Source organism: Antennarius striatus, chromosome 18 (genome assembly GCF_040054535.1).
Source record: "Antennarius striatus isolate MH-2024 chromosome 18, ASM4005453v1, whole genome shotgun sequence".
Taxonomy (NCBI): domain Eukaryota; kingdom Metazoa; phylum Chordata; class Actinopteri; order Lophiiformes; family Antennariidae; genus Antennarius; species Antennarius striatus.
The window spans coordinates 17,497,511-17,518,684 of NC_090793.1; the positions used below are offsets into that span (position 1 = coordinate 17,497,511).

The following is a 21,174-nucleotide window of genomic DNA, read 5'->3' on the forward strand; positions in this document are numbered from 1 at the left end:
CTAATAATGTCACAAAATATTAGTGATTAAATGTTATCATAGTGTTTTTTAATAACTGAAAAGGTGTGATGACGGTGACCTGGCATTTCTACGTTTACCTCCAAACACAAAAGTTATTATAACTCCACTGTTATTAGTTGAATCTGGGTCAAATTGTTGAATAAAACTCTCTCCCTGAAAGTATTCACATGCTTTTAGTAATTATGGTCATACTGAAAACATACCTCCTAGAAAAAGTAGGTACGTGTTTATAACCTTGTCTCTACGCGTCACAACAGTGACATCATCCAAACCACTTCCCCACATTACGCCAGACACGTCTGTCATTGTCCTTGTATCGCTTCTCCCAAACACCAAACATATCCCTGACATTCTCTTGAACCTCAATCTGAAGACGAGTTGGGGTACCCATGTTGATGTCACTGATGTAATCTTTATCTAACCATAGATTTGGATTTTTCGGTGACCCTGAACAAGATACTGACTCCCACTTTATACGCTATACAGGGATGTGAAGAACAACTAGAACCAAGGCAGTCACAGACTGCAACATCCCGCGACACCCCTGAATTCAAAATATTACCCTGACCTACTTGCATGGGTAAAAGATCAAAGCTAGTGCTCTGACCTACTTTCATAGATCGAAGCAGTAGCTTTGATCTTCTCTCCCCATCACAGCTGTTGCTTCGTCCTACACCAGGAGGACCAAAGACCCTAGATCAAAGCGGTGGCTTTGATCCAGGGTCTTACTCACACTGGCCTTCTCCCTCGTCTATCTTATCTGGTTCCTAAGTGTACAAAAGTTAAAATTTGACCTTGACCTAGTTTTCTCAAGGTCATCATTTCATTTTCATCCCCTTTGCTGCCCGAGTAATGTGCTTTTTGTCTCATCTTTCTATCTGCAACGGTTGTGAAGATATTTGGTGGACAAACGGATGAACACTGACAATTACAATACATCACTGCTTTGAAGCGGAATATAATTTGTGCCTCAAGGACAAAAAAGTCCAGTTTATTATATCAAATCATGGAAAGATCTATTTCATGGCACCCTCCAAAAAAGAGTGGGTCACCTGATTCTTTATTCTACAGAGACCTAAAATATTAGATATAAAAATATATCACAACTTTCTGCAACCAAAACCAGGATTTGGATGTGGGACTAAAGCAGTATCTTTTTCTGTTCATCATCCTTATAGTTTTCTTACATTCCATATTTTAGTTAAAATAAAGGACATGCAGGTGGTGGGTTTTGTTTCACAGACCACAAATCATCATTATTTTTTTACAGTTATTAACCCACAGCTAGTATTAAGTTTTTATAGAATAAAAGTCAAGCAAATAACGATGCAACTGTGATTCCGACTCTGGAAGCAGGTTTTCATGATTCAGGAGTCACACAAATTTTATCCTTGCATGAATGGTTGTTTTAAATCTGGGATGTTGATTGTTTTGTTTTAACATTTTAATTCCTGGTTTAATGCTAGTGATATTGTTGTCTACCTCACACACGTACGGTTAGGACTGGAACAAGAGTGATTGCTGACACATCACATCGTGTGTTAGGACTACCCTTTAACGTCTCTACATCTCACTCAGCTACTATCAGTCACTCAGTACTTCCTTGTCGATCTCTCATCCTCCTGCTAAAAGCTGTGCTGGTGAGTTCAGTCAGATTTAAAACAGACTCAACGAATGATGACTGGTTTCATCTGTATTTTGTGTTGAAAGACCAAAGAATTGAGAATAATTGCTTTGAAACTACTTACCAAATGCATGATAACTTCTTTGAGTGAGACTTTTTAATCAGATCAATTTTGTACGTCATGCCGGAGTTCACAATTGTTGTTAGATACCTCATAATTGCACGAAAAGGAATCTATTATATTTTACAGTGATATATTGATGTGGCAGTAAATGCCAGGTCCACATAGGTCACTGCAGTAAACTCAAGGCATTGATTGCAAATTATAGCAGTAACAATAATAGTATTAATAAAGGATTTGAGTTGAAAATTAAAAAAAAAAAACAGTTTAAACTTTGTTTGGCATGATGGATGTTGGAAGATATTTTTCTGTTTTCTAAAGATTTACTTTTTTCCCATTTCTCTCAACAACATGAGTATTAAATTATGTTAATAATGGATCAATTGGTTTTATTTTATATAGAGAGAATTATTTTTTAACGTGATAACACAATTCTTCAAAAACATCTGACAAACACTGCTTGACGTAAAAGATATCCAAAATATTAATAAATACTCCTGGAAACGGTTAAAAAAATGGTTTAGATTTTAGAAAAGAAAAAAATCTCTTGAAATAAGGTTCAAGCTGCTCACTCAAGACATGTATGACGTTTAGTAAATTAAAAGTATTTCATAAATTCTTAATTCAAATAAATTCACAGGAGAGCTCATGCCTAAAAAATAAGCAGAGCATCTTTTGATGAAGTCTATCATATATATTATATTATTATTATTGTTATATATATATATATTATTGGATCAAACAATACTTATGCTTTCTCCATAAATAAAATGTTAAAAGACATTGTGACATTGGGATTTAACTTTTGTTGATCAAATGACTCCAGACTAGAAGAAGATGGTAAGTGAAAAGTTCTTACATTGTAGACTTGTTATGCACCTCTTATTCAACATTACCCACTGTGCTCTATGATTGATCCATTCAAAGCAAGTATGGATTACTTAATAAAATGAGCACATGTGTTTTTGCTAACCCATTAAAGATCCCCGTTCTCTTCTGCAGCCACTTGGATGTTTCTGTAGATGCATTCCTGATTTTTAACAGCTGAACTAACCCGGATCTTTACTGTCTCTTCATACCAGGACAAAACCCACCATGAGCAGTGAAGAAGACGAATATCTGAACTTCCTGGCACTTCTTAATGAAACCTACAACTCGACTGACATCAATTATGTGATCAGCGATGCTGCCCAGCTCTGTGTCAAGAACAACGTCAACCAGTTTGGTGCCACATTCATGCCGGTTTTCTACTATATCAACTTCCTCCTGAGTTACCTCGGCAACGGACTTGTTTTACTAATTATCTTCAAGTATGAGAAGCTCACCACAGTGACAAACATCTTCCTCCTGAATCTGACGTTCTCTAACATCCTGTTTGCCACTAGTCTCCCTTTCTTGGCAAAGTACCACCAGTCTGAATGGGTTTTCGGGTTGGCTCTCTGTAAGATGGTCAGCAGCGCCTACTTCATCGGCTTCTACAGCTCCATCCTGTTCCTCACCCTCATGACATTTGACAGATACCTTGCAGTTGTGCACGCAGTGGCAGCTGCCAAGAACAGGAAAAGGGTATACGCCATCGTTGCATCAGTGATAGTTTGGTGTATTAGTATTGTAGCCAGCTTGAAAGAGCTGGTTCTGCAGAATGTTCGCGAGAGTCCGTTCGATGGCCTGATGTGTGAAGAATCGGGATACCCAGAGAGCATCATGCAGCGTTGGCGTCTAGTCAGCTATTATCAACAGTTCCTACTCTTTTTCCTTCTTCCGTTGATCATGGTGATGTACTGCTACATCAGCATCACTGTCCGCATCCTCTCCACTCGCATGAGGGAGAAGTGTCGGGCCATCAGGCTCATATTTGTGATCATCTTCACCTTCTTCGCCTGCTGGACGCCCTACAATACTGTCATCCTCCTTCAAGCAATTCAGATATCGAGCAACAGCCGGGCCGGCGTCCCATGCTCGGACTCAGAGGGTTTGGATTACGCTCTGTATGTGACCCAGAACATAGCCTACATGTATTGTTGCATTAGTCCTGTGTTTTACACATTTCTAGGAAAGAAGTTTCAGAGCCACTTTGGAAGGTTGGTTGCCAACAGGATCCCCTGTCTGAAAAGGCACATTAGCCTCGGCAGCCAGAGCACAAGAAGCACATCACAGAAGACGCCACACTCAGCATACGAGTACTAGAGACACAGAATCGCCAGCAGTGACACCACAAACAACACCAGACAGAGGCTGCAAATTCATCAGTTGCAGTCATTAATTATGTCGACACATAAAGCATTCATTCCCAATATAGAAAAAAACATTTATAGTCTCATGAGATATCATGATGTTCATGTCTGTCATTACTGCACATGTGTAAATTGTAGCCTACTTATCGGAAAAATCAGTGAAGCCTTTCTGTTCATGACTTTGTCAGGTTTGTGGGGTTTGTCAGGTTAATCTGATATGTTCACCATTCAAGATGATTTGCATCAGAATTCTGATTGGTTTATCTCATGTGCAATTTAAGAGTTTCCGTGACAACTTTTTTTAAAATGTTTTTTTTGCTTATTAGTAGTACAGCCAATTGTAGACTTGCTTATGATGATGCCTGTGCTGTTGAAGATATGCTACGATTAGCTTGTGCATGGAGTGTAGACCTGTTGATATTAGTTCAGTGTTGACTGCAGATATTCAAACTTTAGTAGCTGTAATGGTTGTGGATGTGCTAACAGTAGCAAGATTGCTAACTATGTAATATAAAACTTAATGAATAAAGCAGTATCAGTACAAAGCAAAGAACGGCTCCATGAGTCAAAATTAATGCATTAATATACATCATATGCATGCATATGTATGTATAAACTCTGTGTGCATGTGTGTGTGTGTGTGTGTGTGTGTGTGTGTGTGTGTGTGTGTGTGTGTGTGTGTGTGTGTGTGTGTGTGTGTGTGTGTGTGTGTGTGTGTGTGTGTTCCCGTCACATCAACAGTAACCTTCCTTTTCTTCTCCACTTCTCTTTTTGCTCTCTCAATAGATATGTTTTAAAGGTCTGGATAAAAAAAATTCACTTCTCCTTTCTTCCAAAACATCTGTTGACGTTTCCTGTCAGCTCAGCACATTCTGTTTAAAAGACATGGCATAGTGGGGAAATTATGAAACACTGATGTAAAGGCTACGTGAAAAATACAGTGAGTCAAAAGAATTGGGCAATACACGAAAAACAGAAGACAACCCTAAAGGGGCAACCCTGAAGTGTGTTGGTTTCTTTGTTGGCACACACACACTTCTCGATTTCATTCCAGACACCAGACAAATTTAGTTCATATTTTAATAGTTTCATCGTAATCTTGTTTGTGTGGAACTGACAAAAACATTTTAGTTTAGCTCCAAAATTTACTACGGTCTTCACACCCAATCTGTCAAGCTTCATATAAGCTTGACAGATTCATGATGTGGTTTGTAATCCAGACTAGTTCTTGTGTTTGGTGTTTGGCAGCGCTGATGACAGAATTGCTTTATCTTTATTCCTAAATAGTTGTGGTCGCATTCACTACAAATCCGTGATGAGTTTCTTGTACTAATCCAATCAGTCAGAGCTAGAGTAATCTGAAACGAGATTACAGGTAGTTGGGTCCAATATTCTCTTTACCCTCTTTACTGTAATGTACTCCTACTCACCTTAGCTATGCAATTGCTTTCATTTCCTTTTTTTGGATTATTTCCCGTCTTCCTCCAGTGTCACCATCATTTCCTTAAACTCTGATTTTTATGATACATTTTCTTGCATAACTTTCTTGCACATATATTTTCAAATTTGAGGACAATGAAAAAGAGCATACCTCCACCAGGAGAATTGAAATCCTACTAAGGCGATGCCATTTTTACTGATACTCATACTATGGGATGAAGCACAGAGGGTAACACTTTTAATTTTGTATTTGTATTTATTAAAGTTTACTGTAAGACTCATAATGTATATCACAACTAACACTGTCTATGTCAATCTTCACACTACTTGTGTTTCCTAATATATAGAATCAGCGATGCGAACAATGCTGTGTACTCCGGTTGCCAAGCAACGACATTTCATTGCCAGATTCACTGTTCTGAGTCTCTGTGCAATGACAATAAAAGGAAGTCTGTCTGTCTAATGACAATGGTGGTCAGTGGAAATCAAATTCATCATCCAACTGAGGATTGAATTCAACTCATGAATTTCATCACGCATTGAATCACTGATGGCAGCCAGACTAAGGTAATGCAGTGGAAGTCCAAAGACAATTTAGGAGGGAGTTTCAAAAAGAAACACTAACATACAGTAAGTTACCATCATTTGAATTAGAAATGAGTTTGAAGCTGATGGAACTGCTCAGAACATCCACAAGACCACGAATATCAGTCAGCCTCACAAAGGAAGAGAGATCCTACAACGTCTCAGCCAAATCCAAGAAAGTCTGTAAGTTAAGTTTGTGGAGAGCAAGGGAATCCTTCCTAAACTGTCTTCGCACTTCAACTGTATTTTCATACTTCAAACAGCATTTTAGAATGAGGTTCCTGTCTTTAAAGTGTAGTCTGAATTCAATGTGTTTGATTTGCATAAACCCACTAACAATTCCGTTATCAGCTGCCAAAGGGTGTTTACATTTTATTAGGGACACCCTCTATATACACGCATATGATTAACAATAAAATAATAAACACTAGCGTGGACAAATAGTTTCCCTGTGGTGTATTAATAAATTTCTTTCTTTTTTTTTTATGTCATCTTTTTAGCCTCAATGGAGAGGACCTCCTATAAACACTTTATTTTTTATATGAATTTCACCCGTTCATCTTGGCTCAGTTTATAATATTTAAGTACAGTCTTTTATTTATTTATCTATTTAATACAATTTTATTTTTTTTTTATTCTTAATGATTGCATCCCTACATCTCTCCATCGATAAGACTTTATTCCGTGGCGTGGCGCTGCGGAGCGCCAGCGTGTGTCGTCCGTCTGGTGGACCCCCTCGGTATTGTTCCATGGACCGTACCAAATGCAGCCAACAATGGGGGTTTGTTGACCAGCCAGAGCGTCGTTTCCCTTCTGCCCGTCCGGATGACCATGTTCCTGGAGCATCAGACCCGGTTTGCAGCCTCACCTGGTTTTGCTCACACACCGATCACGGAGGCCCTGGCAGCGAGTTCGCGTGGAAGACGTCACGCTTTCTAAAAAGCAGCGGACCGGAGAGAAGAACGACCGGCGCCGCACAAAGAGAACCGCGTCTCGGCCTAGAACCAGGCTGCACCCGCTCGGGTTTTGTCCTGGACCCGTGTCGTGGCCTCCCGTGTCCCGTGGATCGGCTTTGAACATGTCTCATGTGATCGTGGTGCTGATGCTGCCAGCCCTGTGGAGCATCTCCAGCGCTGCATCCTCGGGAAACCGTAAGTGGGTGAAAGGACACCGTGGGGTGATGGGGAACCAGCGTGGGGTGATGGGGTGATGGGGAACCAGCGTGGGGTGATGGGGTGATGGGGAACCAGTGTGGGGTAATGGGGTGATGGGGAACCAGCGTGGGGTACCAGTGTGGACTCAGCATCAGGCCACAGCACCAGCGTCATCATCACAGTATATAACATTTTAACTATGACCCACGCAGCGTGTCATGTATGTAATGCAGTCGTCATCACCAGTGAGATAAATAGATATTCATTGGCTGAACATATTAATTTATCACTTTTGATTGGCTGGGGAGACACAGACCTGGGTGGGCTGAGCCTACCTAAAATGATGCTTTCATTTCATACAGTTTTGCCCATCTGTTGGGGAAACGATCACAGTAATTTTCCCTCATGAGGACTAATAAAGTTGATTTCTTCTTCTTCTTCTTCTTCTTGTATTACTTCGGTAATACTTATACTAAAATTGGAACGATACAGAGAAGATTAGCATGGGCCCTGCGGAGGGATGACGCAAATTCTTCTTCTTCTTCTGGGTGATCTTGGTTTAAAATACCAATAAATTCGTTTTAATATGTGTGGTATGAAGTCTGATGTTATTGTTTTACCGTGGAATTTCCACGGGTTCCCGCTAGTCCTTTTATAATAGAGGCACCAACCCTTTTAATATACGCTCTGCTTGTTTTGTTATGCATATGAGGAAGCTTATTACCATACCCTGCACCTGTCTCACACGCACGCACTGGTCCACATGGTTGTCTATACAGTATGAAGTACACAATGTTCAGTGTGATGGACCTGTATGAATATGTAAAGTCATATTTTGGTTTAATCTTCCTTGATTTTTTGTTCTTGTCCCTGTGGATCAGGGAAATGTGAGGACAGCTTGGCGACTCCTCTTCCCTTCAGCTCCTTCACCAGTTCGTCGGCGTATGGCAGAGGATTTGCTGCTGGCTACGCTAAACTCACCAGGAAGCAAGGTAAGCCTGAGGAATCAAAAGTGTTGAAAGTGTAGCTTCTGCTCCTGATGATCCTCCATCACCACGTAGTTTGTGTTTCCCCTGTGGGTTATTTATTTGGGGGAGAAACAGAGATTTTTCTCTGTTAACCTTTACAGAATTACAAGTTATGTATAAGTTAGCTCTCAGTTTACGCTAATATTAGCAGTTATTATGTTATAATATTTCCCTGGACAATTATCTTAATGTGACATTTCCGTACTGTGGCAAATCTCAGAATACAAAGTTCTGCTAAAAAAACCATTTATATCCAAATGTCAGATCAGTCGCTCCTCATTTTCTTGTCCTCACATCTTTCAACTAACTAGGAGCTGGAGGTTGGTCGCCCTTGGAAACAGATCAGTACCCATGGTTACAGGTGGACCTGGGTTCACGGAAACAGGTTGTTGCCATAGGAACCCAAGGTCGCTACAGTAGTGCTGACTGGACCAGAAAGTATCGCCTGCTTTACAGCGATACGCAGAAAAACTGGAGGCCTTATCTACAAGATGGAAACATCTGGGTAAAGAATCCACAGCATACCATCATCATCATCATCATCATCCTGCACTTCATGTGAAATCATGTCATTAAAATACTATTTTGTATTTAAGTTGACAACAAATTTCTTTTATTGAACCAATGAACCAATCTGTAGTTCGACTTGAAACATGTTTATTTTTTGGGTATTTCAGACATTCCAGGGGAACGTGAACGGTGAGGGGGTTGTTCGTAATGAACTCAAACACACCATCCTGGCTCGCTACATACGCTTCCTTCCGGTGGACTGGAACAGCGAGGGACGTGTCGGAGTACGTCTGGAGCTCTACGGCTGCTCGTATTGTGAGTACGACTGGGGGAGACTGGTGGCCTACTGCAGGACACACAGTAGGTGTGGATTAATGGAAAAGAGGTTACACACTCATGACACAGAAAATCATACCGGAGTGAAATAAAGAGCTGACTTCAAAAATGTTTTATATCCACATATTGGATCGGTCTGTAGTGTTTCACAATGCAGTATTTGTGAAATAAAGCCACCCAGTCAGTATTAAATCATCATTTTGAACCAGAAGCTGCGTCAATAGGTTACATTGCATTAGAACATTACTGCATAATATTTCCTGCTTCTTGAACCCATTCATGTATAGTTGTACCGACACATGAGTTTAACTGGCTTGGCTTTATTGATTCCTAATCACAATCATTTATTTATTGAAGGAAACATGTCTTACGTTGTCAGAAAAGGACATTTCCCTTTTGTGTCTTCCAGGGTCAGATGTGATCGGTTTTGACGGCCACGGGATCTTATCCTACCGATTCAGGAGTAAGAAGATGAAAATTGCAAAGGACATCATCTCTCTGAGGTTTAGAACGACTGCCGGAGGGGGGGTGTTGCTCCATGGGGAAGGACAGCAGGGAGACTACATCTCTCTAGAGCTCCGCAGGGCCCGGCTGCAGCTCAGCATTAACTTAGGTAGCCTTCAGTGCAGTCAGTGTGGTTTCTATTCTCCAAAGACATTCTGTTGTTATTATTTGCTGCTGTTTGGATATAAGAAAACCTGTTCCTTCTATATAGGAAGTAACCAGTATGGATCGATTCAGGGTCACACCTCTGTGACCAGTGGGAGCTTACTGGACGATGATCACTGGCACTCGGTGGTCATAGAGCGTTATCACAGGAATATTAACTTCACTCTGGATCACCACACTCAGCAGTTCAGGACCAACGGAGAGTTCGACCACCTGGATCTGGACTATGAGGTAAAGACTTCCTGTTTTGGGTCATTTCAAACTGGAATTCAGCGTCACAACCTCTGCCTTTCTTTTAAATCCTCAGATTAGTTTTGGAGGGCTGCCTCAATCAGTGAAGCCCAGTTCGGGGGGCAGAGAAAACTTTGTGGGGTGTATGGAGGGAATCACCTACAATGGAGACAACATCACAAACCTGGTCCGCAGGAAGAGGGTGGACACGTCCAGCTTTGTAAGTGAAACCACATCAAAACTGTAAAGGAGTGATACCTCCTCAGGAAAAACTGAACCAGAAGAAAAAACTTGTATTTGATTGAATATATTTAATCTCATTTCATTTTGTTTTGGGGTTTTTTTGTATTTGGATTCTCTCCTCTCCACTGCAGCGAAACCTGACATTTTCCTGCTCAGACTCCAACTCCTTCCCCGTCTTTTTCAACTCCACGTCCTTCCTGCGGCTGCCGGGTCACAGTTACAGCGACACTCTGTCCATCAGCCTGTCCTTCAGGACGTGGAACGCCAACGGCCTGCTGATGTTCACCACGCTGACTGACGGCTGGGTGGAGGTGGCGCTGACGGAAGGGAAGGTCACCGTTTACATGAACGTGACGCAGACGAGGAGCACGCACATGGACATTTCGTCAGGTGGGTTTCGCCCCCCGGCGGACGCCCAATTAGGTTTCTGCTTGTTCTTGTAGCTGACCCTGCTTCTCATTGCAGGTTCGGGTCTGAATGACGGCCAGTGGCACAGCGTCCATCTGATCATACTGGAGTACTACGCCATGCTGACCGTGGATGGAGACGAGGCTTCCACCGTCAGAACTGCCCTCCCCATCCAGATCCAGACTGGGGGGACCTACTATTTTGGAGGTGATTACTATAAAACAAAGATAATCTCATGTTTAAAATATTTTCAGATTTTGAAGAAAAAGAAAATACTTTTGTGGGTTTAAGAATGAGGTGTGTGCTCTCCTCAATAAATACTGCAGTATTCAGTCTTTGTGGTGGTGGCATCAACTCTCTTCTTCTTTGTTTGATGAAGAGGAGATGCTACATTTTGGGGTATTGGTGCCCTCTATTGGATGATAATGATCCTTTATTGAGCTGATATTCATGAATTTCGTGTTTGTGTGTGTGTATTACTACTCTATACTGTGCAGATGTGAAGAATACTATAAAGCAAGAATGCTTTCAAAAATATAGATTTCACTATTTCTAGCTGTCATTTTACAAAATGCAAAAAAAACTAAAGTCAGTATTTGGTGTTTCTACCCTTTGACTTTCCTTGTATCAGAAATCCTTTCAAACATCTCCTGCTGAACGTCCTACCAATTATTATACAGAAACAGAGACATGAGGAGGCACAAAGATCTAGCATTTTCAAATAACAAGAAGAAAAAAGGGTTCAAACCGTCGTATGTCTGAAACAGTTGTTGATAATGACCTCTGACCTCTTCCTGTCTCCAGGTTACTTCCTGCCCACTACCACCCGGTCCCTTCAGCGCCCTTTCCAGGGCTGCATGCAGATGATCCACATAGACGACCACCTTGCTGACCTCAGGGCTGTGGAACAGGGTCTTATTGGAACGTTTGAGAACGTCACCCTGGATATGTGCGCCATCATAGACAGGTGAAGGACTGTCTTTGGATTATTGATGCATCTGACCATGAAGTTGTCACATGGATGGTAGCTCTTGGACAGTTGTGTTGTGGGTTTGTTTGAAGCAGCCGTTTCTCCTGCCAGGTGTGTTCCCAACCACTGTGAGCACGGCGGTCGCTGTACTCAGACGTGGGACACGTTCAGCTGCGACTGTAATGGAACTGGGTACACAGGAGCGACATGCCACACATGTATGCGTTCCCATAAAGCACATAAATTCACAATTCATTCACAAATACTGCACTGTGTGAGGTGAGCTGTGTGTTCCGTGTCCTCTGCAGCCATGTACCAGCAGTCGTGCGAAGAGTATTATCACCAGGGGAAGAGCTCAGGAAACTACTGGATCGACCCAGACAGCAGTGGACCAATCAGCGCCTTCCTAGTCAGCTGTCACATGTCGGGTGAGAGTTCATTAACACATTTGTAGGACAGTAGACTGACCAATAGTCCGTTGGTTGTGTTACACTATGACATAGGGCTGTCTGCAGGTCTGCCTGTCTGTGTGGTTGCCTTTTGACCTGTACACTGCATGTACAATCATTAGGCAAATTTAATTTTGATGATTAATTTTATTAACATACAACTACAGTGCTCTATGTCAATCCAAAATGTTAACAGATTTCTCAAAATTCACAAATTAACATTTCTGAAATAAAAAAAATAAAATAAAAACTCAGTGACCTACGTATATAGCCTCCCTTCTTTCCAATAACAGTCACAAGCTTAGATGGAATACAAGTCAGTAATCAGTAAATCAGGGAATTTATTGCACATGGTCTTTGCCTTTTCTCCTCTAGTCTAGTCTCCTTTTCCTCTAGTCTATCCAAAATAAAAGTGACAGGTGTAGGAACTAGTACGCAAGTGTGAGTTTGTCTTTAAACTTTCTTCGAAGCCAGTTTGGTATAATTCTGTCTTGTGTGTCTGTATTTCATCATCATTTTTAGTTTTAAAAGCAAACACGAAAAACTATGGAAAATAATGAAGGAATTTTCTACTGTACTGCTACTGTATGGATACTTGTCTTCTCTGTAAATGGTTCTACAGAGAAATGGAACAGTAGCTTCTGTTATGTGTTGAGCTGGAAACTGTTTGCTGATCGCTGCAGGGTGACCTAACGTTCTGTATTGTTTCTGTAGAAATCACTGACGGTATGTTTTATGCTTTTTTCTTTTTTTTTTTTTTAGAAGAAAAGGTTTGGACCACACTGAAGAACAGCCTGTCTCCACAAACACCAGTCATCAGTGCAGACAAGGAGGAGAAGGCAGTGCTACAGATCTCTTACAATGTGACCAATGAACAGGTAAATCATGACAACACCTATTTTACCTGCTGCAAAGACTGCTGTCTTGTAGTTGATCATTATTGGAGTGTAGGACAGGATGGGGAGACTTCATCGATCCACCTAAGCACGTGTTTTTGGAGGTGGGAGGAAACCGGAAACCCACGCAAACACAGGGAGAACATAGAAACTGCCCAGAAATACACATATCAGTAACAGATTGACGCAGCGAGTAGCATTACTACCTAACAGCAGGAAGGTCCTGGGTTCAGATCCACCTGAAGACCTGGGTATTTCCTGTTTGCGTGTTCTCCCTGTGTTTGGGTTCCCTCTACTGAAATGAAACGAATGCTCGCAGAACCATCATCAGGTTTTTGAGTGGGTGGTAGCAGCAGTACTTTGCTGTTAATGCTTGTATGAGTTGATTAAAACACGTATGTAGTGTTATAAACGTGCTTCGTGTCACTCGGGGACATTTAAATGATGTTGTCTCTGTGTGTGTGTCTCCAGCTGTTGTCCGTCACCAGCAGCGCTGAGTCCTGTGAGCAGTATGTCGCCTACGCCTGCAGGATGTCTCGTCTCCTCAACAGTCCAGGTGGGCATCAGCTCACGACTCTATGAAACAGTGCAGGATTAAATATATGATAGATGGCAGTACAGACAATTTATACTGTTAATATTTACCATTGAGATCACATCTAATAGTAACTGACTTTATTTTTGTGATTAAAATGTGATTTCTGTACAAAGCAATCAAATTATCAAAGAATTTGCTGGAACAAATCTTATTGAGCTTAATAAAATGGAAATATGCACATTTTATGTAAATGAAAAATGATGGTGTGAATTTTTCAGCCAATTAAAATTCTCAGAGTCCTTACATTTTGTTTCAGGGATATGATTCCATTCTATCGTTTCTGATTCTGTTCCTGTTTGTTCGAACCCACAGATGATGTCACAGCATCACTGCTGCATGTCAGAGAACGTATTCTTCAGATGTAATCTCATTAAAATGGATGTAAACTGACTCCATTCTTTTCACTTTGACTCCCAGATGGTGCCCCACTTACCTGGTGGGTAGGAAGAGCCAATGAGAAACACTCTTATTGGGGGGGGTCGGGACCAGGGATACAGAAATGCGCCTGTGGGATCGAGCACAACTGTACGGACCCCAAACATGACTGCAACTGTGACGCCGACCTGCGATCATGGTGAGACGAGTAACCGCTGCTCAGCTCAGAGTCTGGACACCGTCCACTTGTTTCATGTCCACATAATCTTTCTGGATTACACTTTGACTCCATGTGATTCATTACCACTTGTTTTTCTTCTCATGTCTTTCCTGCTGTCCCAGAGGGACATCTGTGTGTCTTTAAATCACTGTGTCTCATCCCTCTGTTATATACAGGCGTCCCTCTTGGGGACACCACATGCATGCTTCTGCTCCATCCATTCTATGTAAGTGTTAAGAAATATATGTTGAACAAAGCAATCAGAAATAAACACACATAAAAGAATTCAAAAAAAACTCCCAAGTAACAAACAAATTTCCCACTAAAACACAAAATATCATCAAATAGGATTTGGCTGACGCTAACCTGTCGTCCACCTGTACAGTTAACCACCTGTACAGTCTTTTTTATTATATTGTAGATGTATTTTACTGCTTTTACTGTTTTTTTTTATACATCATGGCCAGGGGACTACAAATGAAAACTACCCTTCTGGCTAATTCTGACTTTTTTTAACCATATGTAAAAATGTGTTTTATGAAATTTCATTGTCCCCTTTAAAATATACTAAACTAAACTAAGACTGTTTAGTATAATACTAGTTAAATAATAACATTCTACTCTACTGAACCCTTCTGTGCCCCCATCTGGCTGTTCCAGTTGTGCTGTTGTGTCAATGTTTTCTGCCCCTCAAGTTTTCTCCTTCGATACAAATGTCATGTCATGAATTGATGACTGCTTACTTGATTTATGAAGATCTTTAAGTAGTCTGACCAGACAGTAATGTATCTGTTGCAACCCTAATCCTAACCCTAATCTTAACCCCAATTTTAACCCTAACCCTAAACCTGAACCTAACCCTAACCCTAGCTCAGATCCATAGCTGTCCTTTTCGTCTTTGTTTCCCTGCCTATGTGTGTGTGTGTGTGTGTGTGTGTGTGTGTGTGTGTGTGTGTGTGTGTGTGTGTGTGTGTGTGTGTGTTTGTGTGTGTGTGTGTGTGTGTGTGTGTGTGTGTGTGTGTGTGTGCCCAGGAGAGAGGATGCGGGCCTTCTGGTGTATAAAGACCATTTGCCGGTCAGTCAGGTTGTGGTTGGCGACACCAGCAGAAGCGGCTCTGAGGCCAAGCTGACCGTCGGACCGCTCAATTGCCAGGGAGATCGTGAGTGTCGTTCACACATGAATCTGTTACGTCACGTGGTAAACAGTTATAAAGACTTATAACTCATCCATGTCATGTTGCTCATGTGAAGGGAACTACTGGAATGCAGCGTCCTTCACAAGCCCCGCCTCCTACCTCCACTTCTCTTCCTTCAGAGGAGAGACCAGCACGGACATCTCCTTCTACTTCAAAACGTCGTCCACACATGGAATCTTTCTGGAGAACAAGGGAACCAATGACTACCTCGGTCTGGAACTCAGAGGTGTGTGTGTGTGTGTGTGTGTGTGTGTGTGTGTGTGTGTGTGTGTGTGTGTGTGTGTGTGTGTGTGTGTGTGTGTGTGTGTGTGTGTGTGTGTGTGTGTGTCAAGAGGCAGGGTACTCCCCAGACAAGACGCCACCTCGTCAGGGTCTAAAATTGATTTCATATGTCGGTAAAATGACAGTTACATTTCTATCCAAGTAAAAACTAGATCCAAAAAAATCTGATTTTAACTGATAATCAGATAAACAAACCCTAACCCTGAATGTTTTTCCTCCTGACGTTGCCAGGAGGCTTGGAGGTCATCTTCTCATTCGGCGTGGGCAGTGAGTGGGTGGAGCTCAGCGTCCACTCCCCAGTAGCTCTGAATGATGGCCAATGGCATCGCGTGGAGGCAGAGAAGAACATCAAAGAGGCGGTGCTTCAGCTTGATGGACTGTACAGGGAGGCCACACCCACGCCGACGCAAGGACACACAAAACTGGAGTTCTACAGCGAGCTCTACGTTGGTAAGACACCAAACACGTCTGCGGGTCCTCAGCTCTAATGGACTCACATGTTAGTCCGTGACCATGAGATGTAATGCATCAACACCAGGCTTCCCTAAACTGAATTATTGCTGTACTACATGTGTAATTTTGCCAGGTGCCTCCAGTGGTCAGAGGGGTTTCCTCGGCTGCATGCGGAGTCTGAAGATAAACGGTGTGATCTTTGACCTGGAGGAGAAGGCAAAGTCGACCCCCGGTGTGAAAGCAGGCTGCCAGGGTCATTGCAGCAGCTACGGGATGCACTGCAAGAACGGGGGGAAGTGTGTGGAGCAGTACAACGGATACTCCTGCGACTGCTCCCTCACTGCGTATGACGGGCTCTTCTGTACCGATGGTAACTGTCGTGTGTTAACTGTCCAGAGGTGTGAGTGGTCGATAGTCTGTAGTTGTCAGAACTGTGTCCATTCACACCTGGTATCAGCCTGGTTCAATCTGTGGACAGGTGTGAAGACACCTGATCTAGCTAACGTAAAACAAATTTAATTAACACTCATAATACTGAACTGGTACTAACATTAAGTACCCAAACAAGTGTTTTATTAACATACACAGTGCAAATAGTATGAATTCTACATTCTGACCTTTTTATACTCCATATAAACCGAGCTTAAAAGGAGCATGCAAGCAGATTTACGTTTCTAATTTTAGAAACTGTGATTTGGAGAATTGTTTATTTGTCGAAGAATCAATTAAAGCTTTAAATACTTGGACATATTTAAATTAATTCAAGCTTTCTTGTAAATTCAGTATTAAATACCTACCAAGTGTTTCACACTTCACAGCAAATTTACGACAGAAAATTAAGGCATTATCAATGAAGAATAGGGTACAGGATGTTTTCAGTGACGGCTCCTCTTGTTCCTGTCAGATGTTGGTGGTTACTTTGAGACAGGAACTCTGGTGCGATATGACTTCCTGTCAGAGGTGGGATTGTTTTCATCGCGGCAATCGAGTTTTGGCGGATCTAATGAGGCCAACCTCACTCAAGAGGAGCTGGTGTTCAGCTTCAGCACCTCCAGTGCTCCCAGCATCCTCGTCTACATCAGCTCCAGAACAGAGGACTACCTGGCTGTGGTCCTAAGGCACAATGGTGAGCTCATCTTTGCACTGGATTTTTAAATTTTCTTTATTTAATATTTAAAATGGATGTTTTATGATTTATATTTCATGGAACATTATCTGGCCAATAATGTCTGTCTCTGCGTTCAGGTACGCTACAGATACGCTACAATCTTGGTGGGCTGGCTGAACCATATACCATAGATGTGGAACATCGTAACCTGGCCAACGGACAGCCGCACTCTGTCAACATAACCAGAAACTTAAGAGAGATACGGCTGCAGGTTAGCACTTCCTACCGCAAACGTTTTCCAACATGCTGCACTACTGTAAAGTGTAACGATCAGACATTTTTTAAAAGCATGTACATTTACTCAGATTGATAACAGCCTGTCTGTCTGTGTGACTCTAAGAGATCTGCAACTGCACTTTATTTAGATTGGCATAAAGAAACAACATGGATGTGCTTGCCCTTGTGGCGTTGGTGGTATAGTGGTTAGCATAGCTGCCTTCCAAGCAGTTGACCCGGGTTCGATTCCCGGCCAACGCATCTGTTTTTGGTGCGGCAGCAGCTCAGTCCACGAGGTTTGCAGCTGGGGACCAGAGGAGTCGTTGGTTCAAGACCCGTGTTGGGCAAAAAATTTCAGTGTGAATTTACTAAAAAACATTTGCTATACATTTAAAGTTCTACAATTTGGAAAACATTGGAAAATTGCACTGTTTTAAAGGTAAAAAAAAGGAAAAGGTGTTGATTTTGTTGGGAGCAAATGAACTTGACTTTGGCACACACACTGGATAATGAGCGGTTCTTAAGTAAATTAATTTTTTATTTTTTTATTTTTTTTTTCTCTGCAGCTGGACCACTACCCAGTTTCCACATACAAGCTGCCAGATGCCTCTGACACTCAATTCAATGTGGTTAAAAGCATCTTTCTGGGAAAAGTCTTTGGTATGTGCTACAGACATGTGGGCGATGTTCACCAGTGTTTATCTGAATTGTGAGTGTAAGAATTATTGGACCCAAAAATGCAGAAGTCAGAGACACGGGTTTAAACACTGGGGATATGCAGCAGATGAGGAGGCAGGAGTGAGTTAGACAACAGGTTAGCTCCCTGGAGGCACAAACTACAAGATAAATATAAGATGAGATAAGATAAGATAATCCTTTATTAGTGCCACTAGGGGAAATTCTCAATTATAGCAGCAGGTTAAAGTAGCATAACAAGTGTAGAAATTAGTAAGTACCAAAGTGGTATAAAAATGTCATTTTGAGAAATTTTGAAATCATATGTACACTACAAATGACCGTTTACGTGTCTGAAAACCAGGTATAGCTCAGATTACGTGAAGCATTTTTTGTAGTAAATCTGACAGCTGCAGGAAGGAATTACTTGCGATACCTGCTGAGATGCTGCTCCCCCAGCAAACACCAGAAAATGGCAGGAGAGAGGAGAGAGACTGATAATAAAATGTGTAAATGGAGAAAGAAAGATCAGGGATTTTTTTTATATATGATGACTGGGAGAGATAATTAATGCTGTGTTAAAGGGAAAGGGTGCTCACACCAAATATGGATTTTAATTACATTTTTAGACTATTATGCTCATTTTTCATTTTGTAAATTGATTAAAACAATTACATTTCATATTTCTGCAGTTATTCCTGCTTTACAGCATTTGTTGACACTTGCCTAAGACTTATTCTGTATTTTCTTTTCCAGAAACAGGACAGATTGACCATGTCCTGATTGAGCGGTATAACACACCAGGCTTTGTGGGCTGTCTTTCAAGGGTTCAGTTTAACAACATCGCACCACTGAAGGCTGCGCTGCGCTCAGGCCTGGCAGCCCCCGTCAGCACACACGGCATTCTGGTGCCATCCAACTGTGGAGCCTCACCCCTGACCATTTCCCCAATGGCCCTGGCTAATGACCCCTGGCACCTAAAAGCTGGTAGAAACAGATTGACGACACGCTTTTGAAGGAATATTAGAACGTTGGCTTACATCAAATGTTTCACTAATATTTAAACGTTTGTTTTGGCCACAGCTGGAATTGTTTTCCCTTTTCATGAAGAGACAGACAGTGATGATGAGGCTTTCCACAATTCTGCCGTTATTGGAGGTAAATGTCTCTTAACCACAAGGTGAAAGCAGTCCTTCATTGTGTTAGGGATCTCCACACCTGCACATTCATGGTTCCTACAGATAGATGTTACTATGGAGACAAACCATTGCCAGCCTTATATGCTGCTGTGCCAATCTTCTAAATGAGTATGTGTATTACCCATGGTACCAGTGGTGATAAAAAGTAGACCGTGCAAACACACTTGGAGACGTGTAACTGCTTGTAAAGTGATGTGAGGGAGTTCTTCCTCCACAAGATGCTCACAAAGTCCTCATTTGTTTCCAGGCATCATCACCATGGTGATCTTTGCAGTCCTCTGCATTGCGGTGTTCGTCGTCCGACATCTCTTCCGTCACAAAGGCTCGTACCACACCAATGAGGCCAAGGGGGCGGAGTCAGCAGACTGCGCCGACGCTGCTATCATAGTGAATGACCCGGCCTTCACTGAAACCATCGACGAGAGCAAGAAGGAGTGGTTCATCTGAAGGCCTCTCAGCAGCGGGGAGCGTCCGTTAAGGATGTCTGTAGTAGTAGAAATGAGGCGAACGAACCTCCATAATGTAGAGACTTTTACGATGGTGTGCGTATTAAAGCATGTCAGAGTGGTGTGGATGTGAGTGACTGGACAGCGTGATAGTTGGGGTGGAGGATGCCTTGGTGGAGTGACTGAACTTTTATTTCACTGATTTAAACAATTTTATTTCATTATAAGTGCATTAATCTATATATTTATGTCAGATTTCTTATTTTATTCATATTTTTTTTTGGAAACAATTTGCTGAAAAAAATGAAACCATTGATTTTATATTCAGACACACATGACAGACGCGTGGTTGACGTGTTGCCACGTTATTTTCGTCAGGTTTTTTAAAAAATTGACTTTTTTATTCTTGCGTCCACTTAACCAAAAGTGTATCTTAAAGACTTTTGAGTACTATTTATGGAATATTTCAGTTAATTTATCTTTTCATTTGAGTCTCTTACTACAGAATTTGAGAGTCGAGGTCCTATCAACGCTGAACTATTATGTCAAAGTTCCACTTCCAGTCTTCTGTTAGCTTTGTGTTAGCCTTGTGTTAGCTTATGTGTCTTCATTACTATAGAAAGAACCCATTATTTGGAGACCTTGTCATGTGACCTAGAAATTAAAATCACTGACAAGGCAACAGATGTGTTGAATGAAGCTACTTATCTTTTATTACTGTATTAGACCTCAGGTATTTATTAAATACTTGTCGTTCTTTAAATTTAAAATACACTTTGCCCTGGGGACAAACCAGTTTTAAAGATGAGTTGTTATGTCCATGTTGGTAATTTATCTTACTGAAAATTATTTGGATTTATATTCAGTTTGTTCAACCTCATCTTAAAGTTTGATTAACTACTGCAGTTAAAAGCATGCTGTTTGACACTGAATGACAGGAATGTTTGACAGGCATGCAGTATCACAATCCTTTGTCTCCTTGTCATGTATGGAGAAGCATTACGGTGACTTGATTTCTCTTTTTATCATGAAAAATGTAATCCTTGAAATCATCTTCCACTGGCTGGTATTAGAGCTTGTTAAGAGGCGGACACAGATACCACAACCACCATCGACCACCAAAAGTCACAGAAACAGTTTGTTTTAGCATTCGACATCACATGACACCCTGGTGGGTCAACCTGCAGCTGCTGAGCTTGCCTGCATATTATGTAATAACTGTACTTTTACATTGTGCAACCTCTGTAAAAAAATTCAAAAATTGGTTCTCTGTGTTGAATAAAGTCAACTGGACTGGTAGAAACAGCATGAAGCCACTTCCCTCCTGTCCAAGAGGCTTCTTCAGTTCCGAACAGATAATGATCAGTCAAATGGGATCAATGACCCTTTGAGTTTATTGATCATTCCACTGACACACAATTGAGTGT

General features: G+C 41.6%; 2 protein-coding genes, 1 non-coding gene and 1 pseudogene across 3 annotated transcripts; all 4 read left to right on the plus strand.

Moving 5' to 3' along the window:
* Positions 1-1,556: 1,556 nt before the first annotated feature.
* On the plus strand, positions 1,557-4,547 carry ccr12a (chemokine (C-C motif) receptor 12a). The gene is made up of 2 exons (XM_068341683.1): positions 1,557-1,661; positions 2,849-4,547. Exon 2 carries the CDS (start codon positions 2,862-2,864, stop codon positions 3,951-3,953), a length of 1,092 nt encoding a protein of 363 aa, XP_068197784.1. The 5' UTR covers positions 1,557-1,661; positions 2,849-2,861; the 3' UTR covers positions 3,954-4,547.
* Positions 4,548-6,699: 2,152 nt separating this feature from the next.
* On the plus strand, positions 6,700-19,761 carry cntnap2b (contactin associated protein 2b). Its single transcript, XM_068341679.1, has 25 exons — positions 6,700-7,176; positions 8,061-8,171; positions 8,519-8,712; positions 8,885-9,032; positions 9,463-9,666; positions 9,769-9,953; positions 10,030-10,173; positions 10,328-10,586; positions 10,662-10,811; positions 11,409-11,571; positions 11,686-11,792; positions 11,883-12,002; positions 12,786-12,901; positions 13,391-13,475; positions 13,935-14,091; positions 15,145-15,272; positions 15,364-15,534; positions 15,822-16,040; positions 16,177-16,413; positions 16,948-17,169; positions 17,289-17,422; positions 17,994-18,087; positions 18,859-19,089; positions 19,186-19,260; positions 19,549-19,761. The coding sequence occupies exons 1-25, from the start codon at positions 7,104-7,106 to the stop codon at positions 19,746-19,748; spliced, it is 3,927 nt and encodes a 1,308-aa protein (XP_068197780.1). The 5' UTR covers positions 6,700-7,103; the 3' UTR covers positions 19,749-19,761.
* On the plus strand, positions 7,629-7,723 carry LOC137612911 (U6 spliceosomal RNA; annotated as a pseudogene).
* Positions 17,617-17,688, plus strand: trnag-ucc (transfer RNA glycine (anticodon UCC)). The gene has a single exon. It is a non-coding gene; the product is annotated as a tRNA-Gly (tRNA).
* Positions 19,762-21,174: the final 1,413 nt, after the last annotated feature.

Bases quoted from the DNA above. Each gene is read 5' to 3' on its own strand.
- ccr12a (XM_068341683.1), top strand. From the start codon at position 2,862: ATGAGCAGTGAAGAAGACGAATATCTGAACTTCCTGGCACTTCTTAAT.
- cntnap2b (XM_068341679.1), top strand. From the start codon at position 7,104: ATGTCTCATGTGATCGTGGTGCTGATGCTGCCAGCCCTGTGGAGCATC. The intron at 9,667-9,768 runs GTAGCCTTCAGT...CCTTCTATATAG, and splicing joins GCAGCTCAGCATTAACTTAG to GAAGTAACCAGTATGGATCG. The intron at 17,423-17,993 runs GTTAGCACTTCC...TTTTCTCTGCAG, and splicing joins TAAGAGAGATACGGCTGCAG to CTGGACCACTACCCAGTTTC.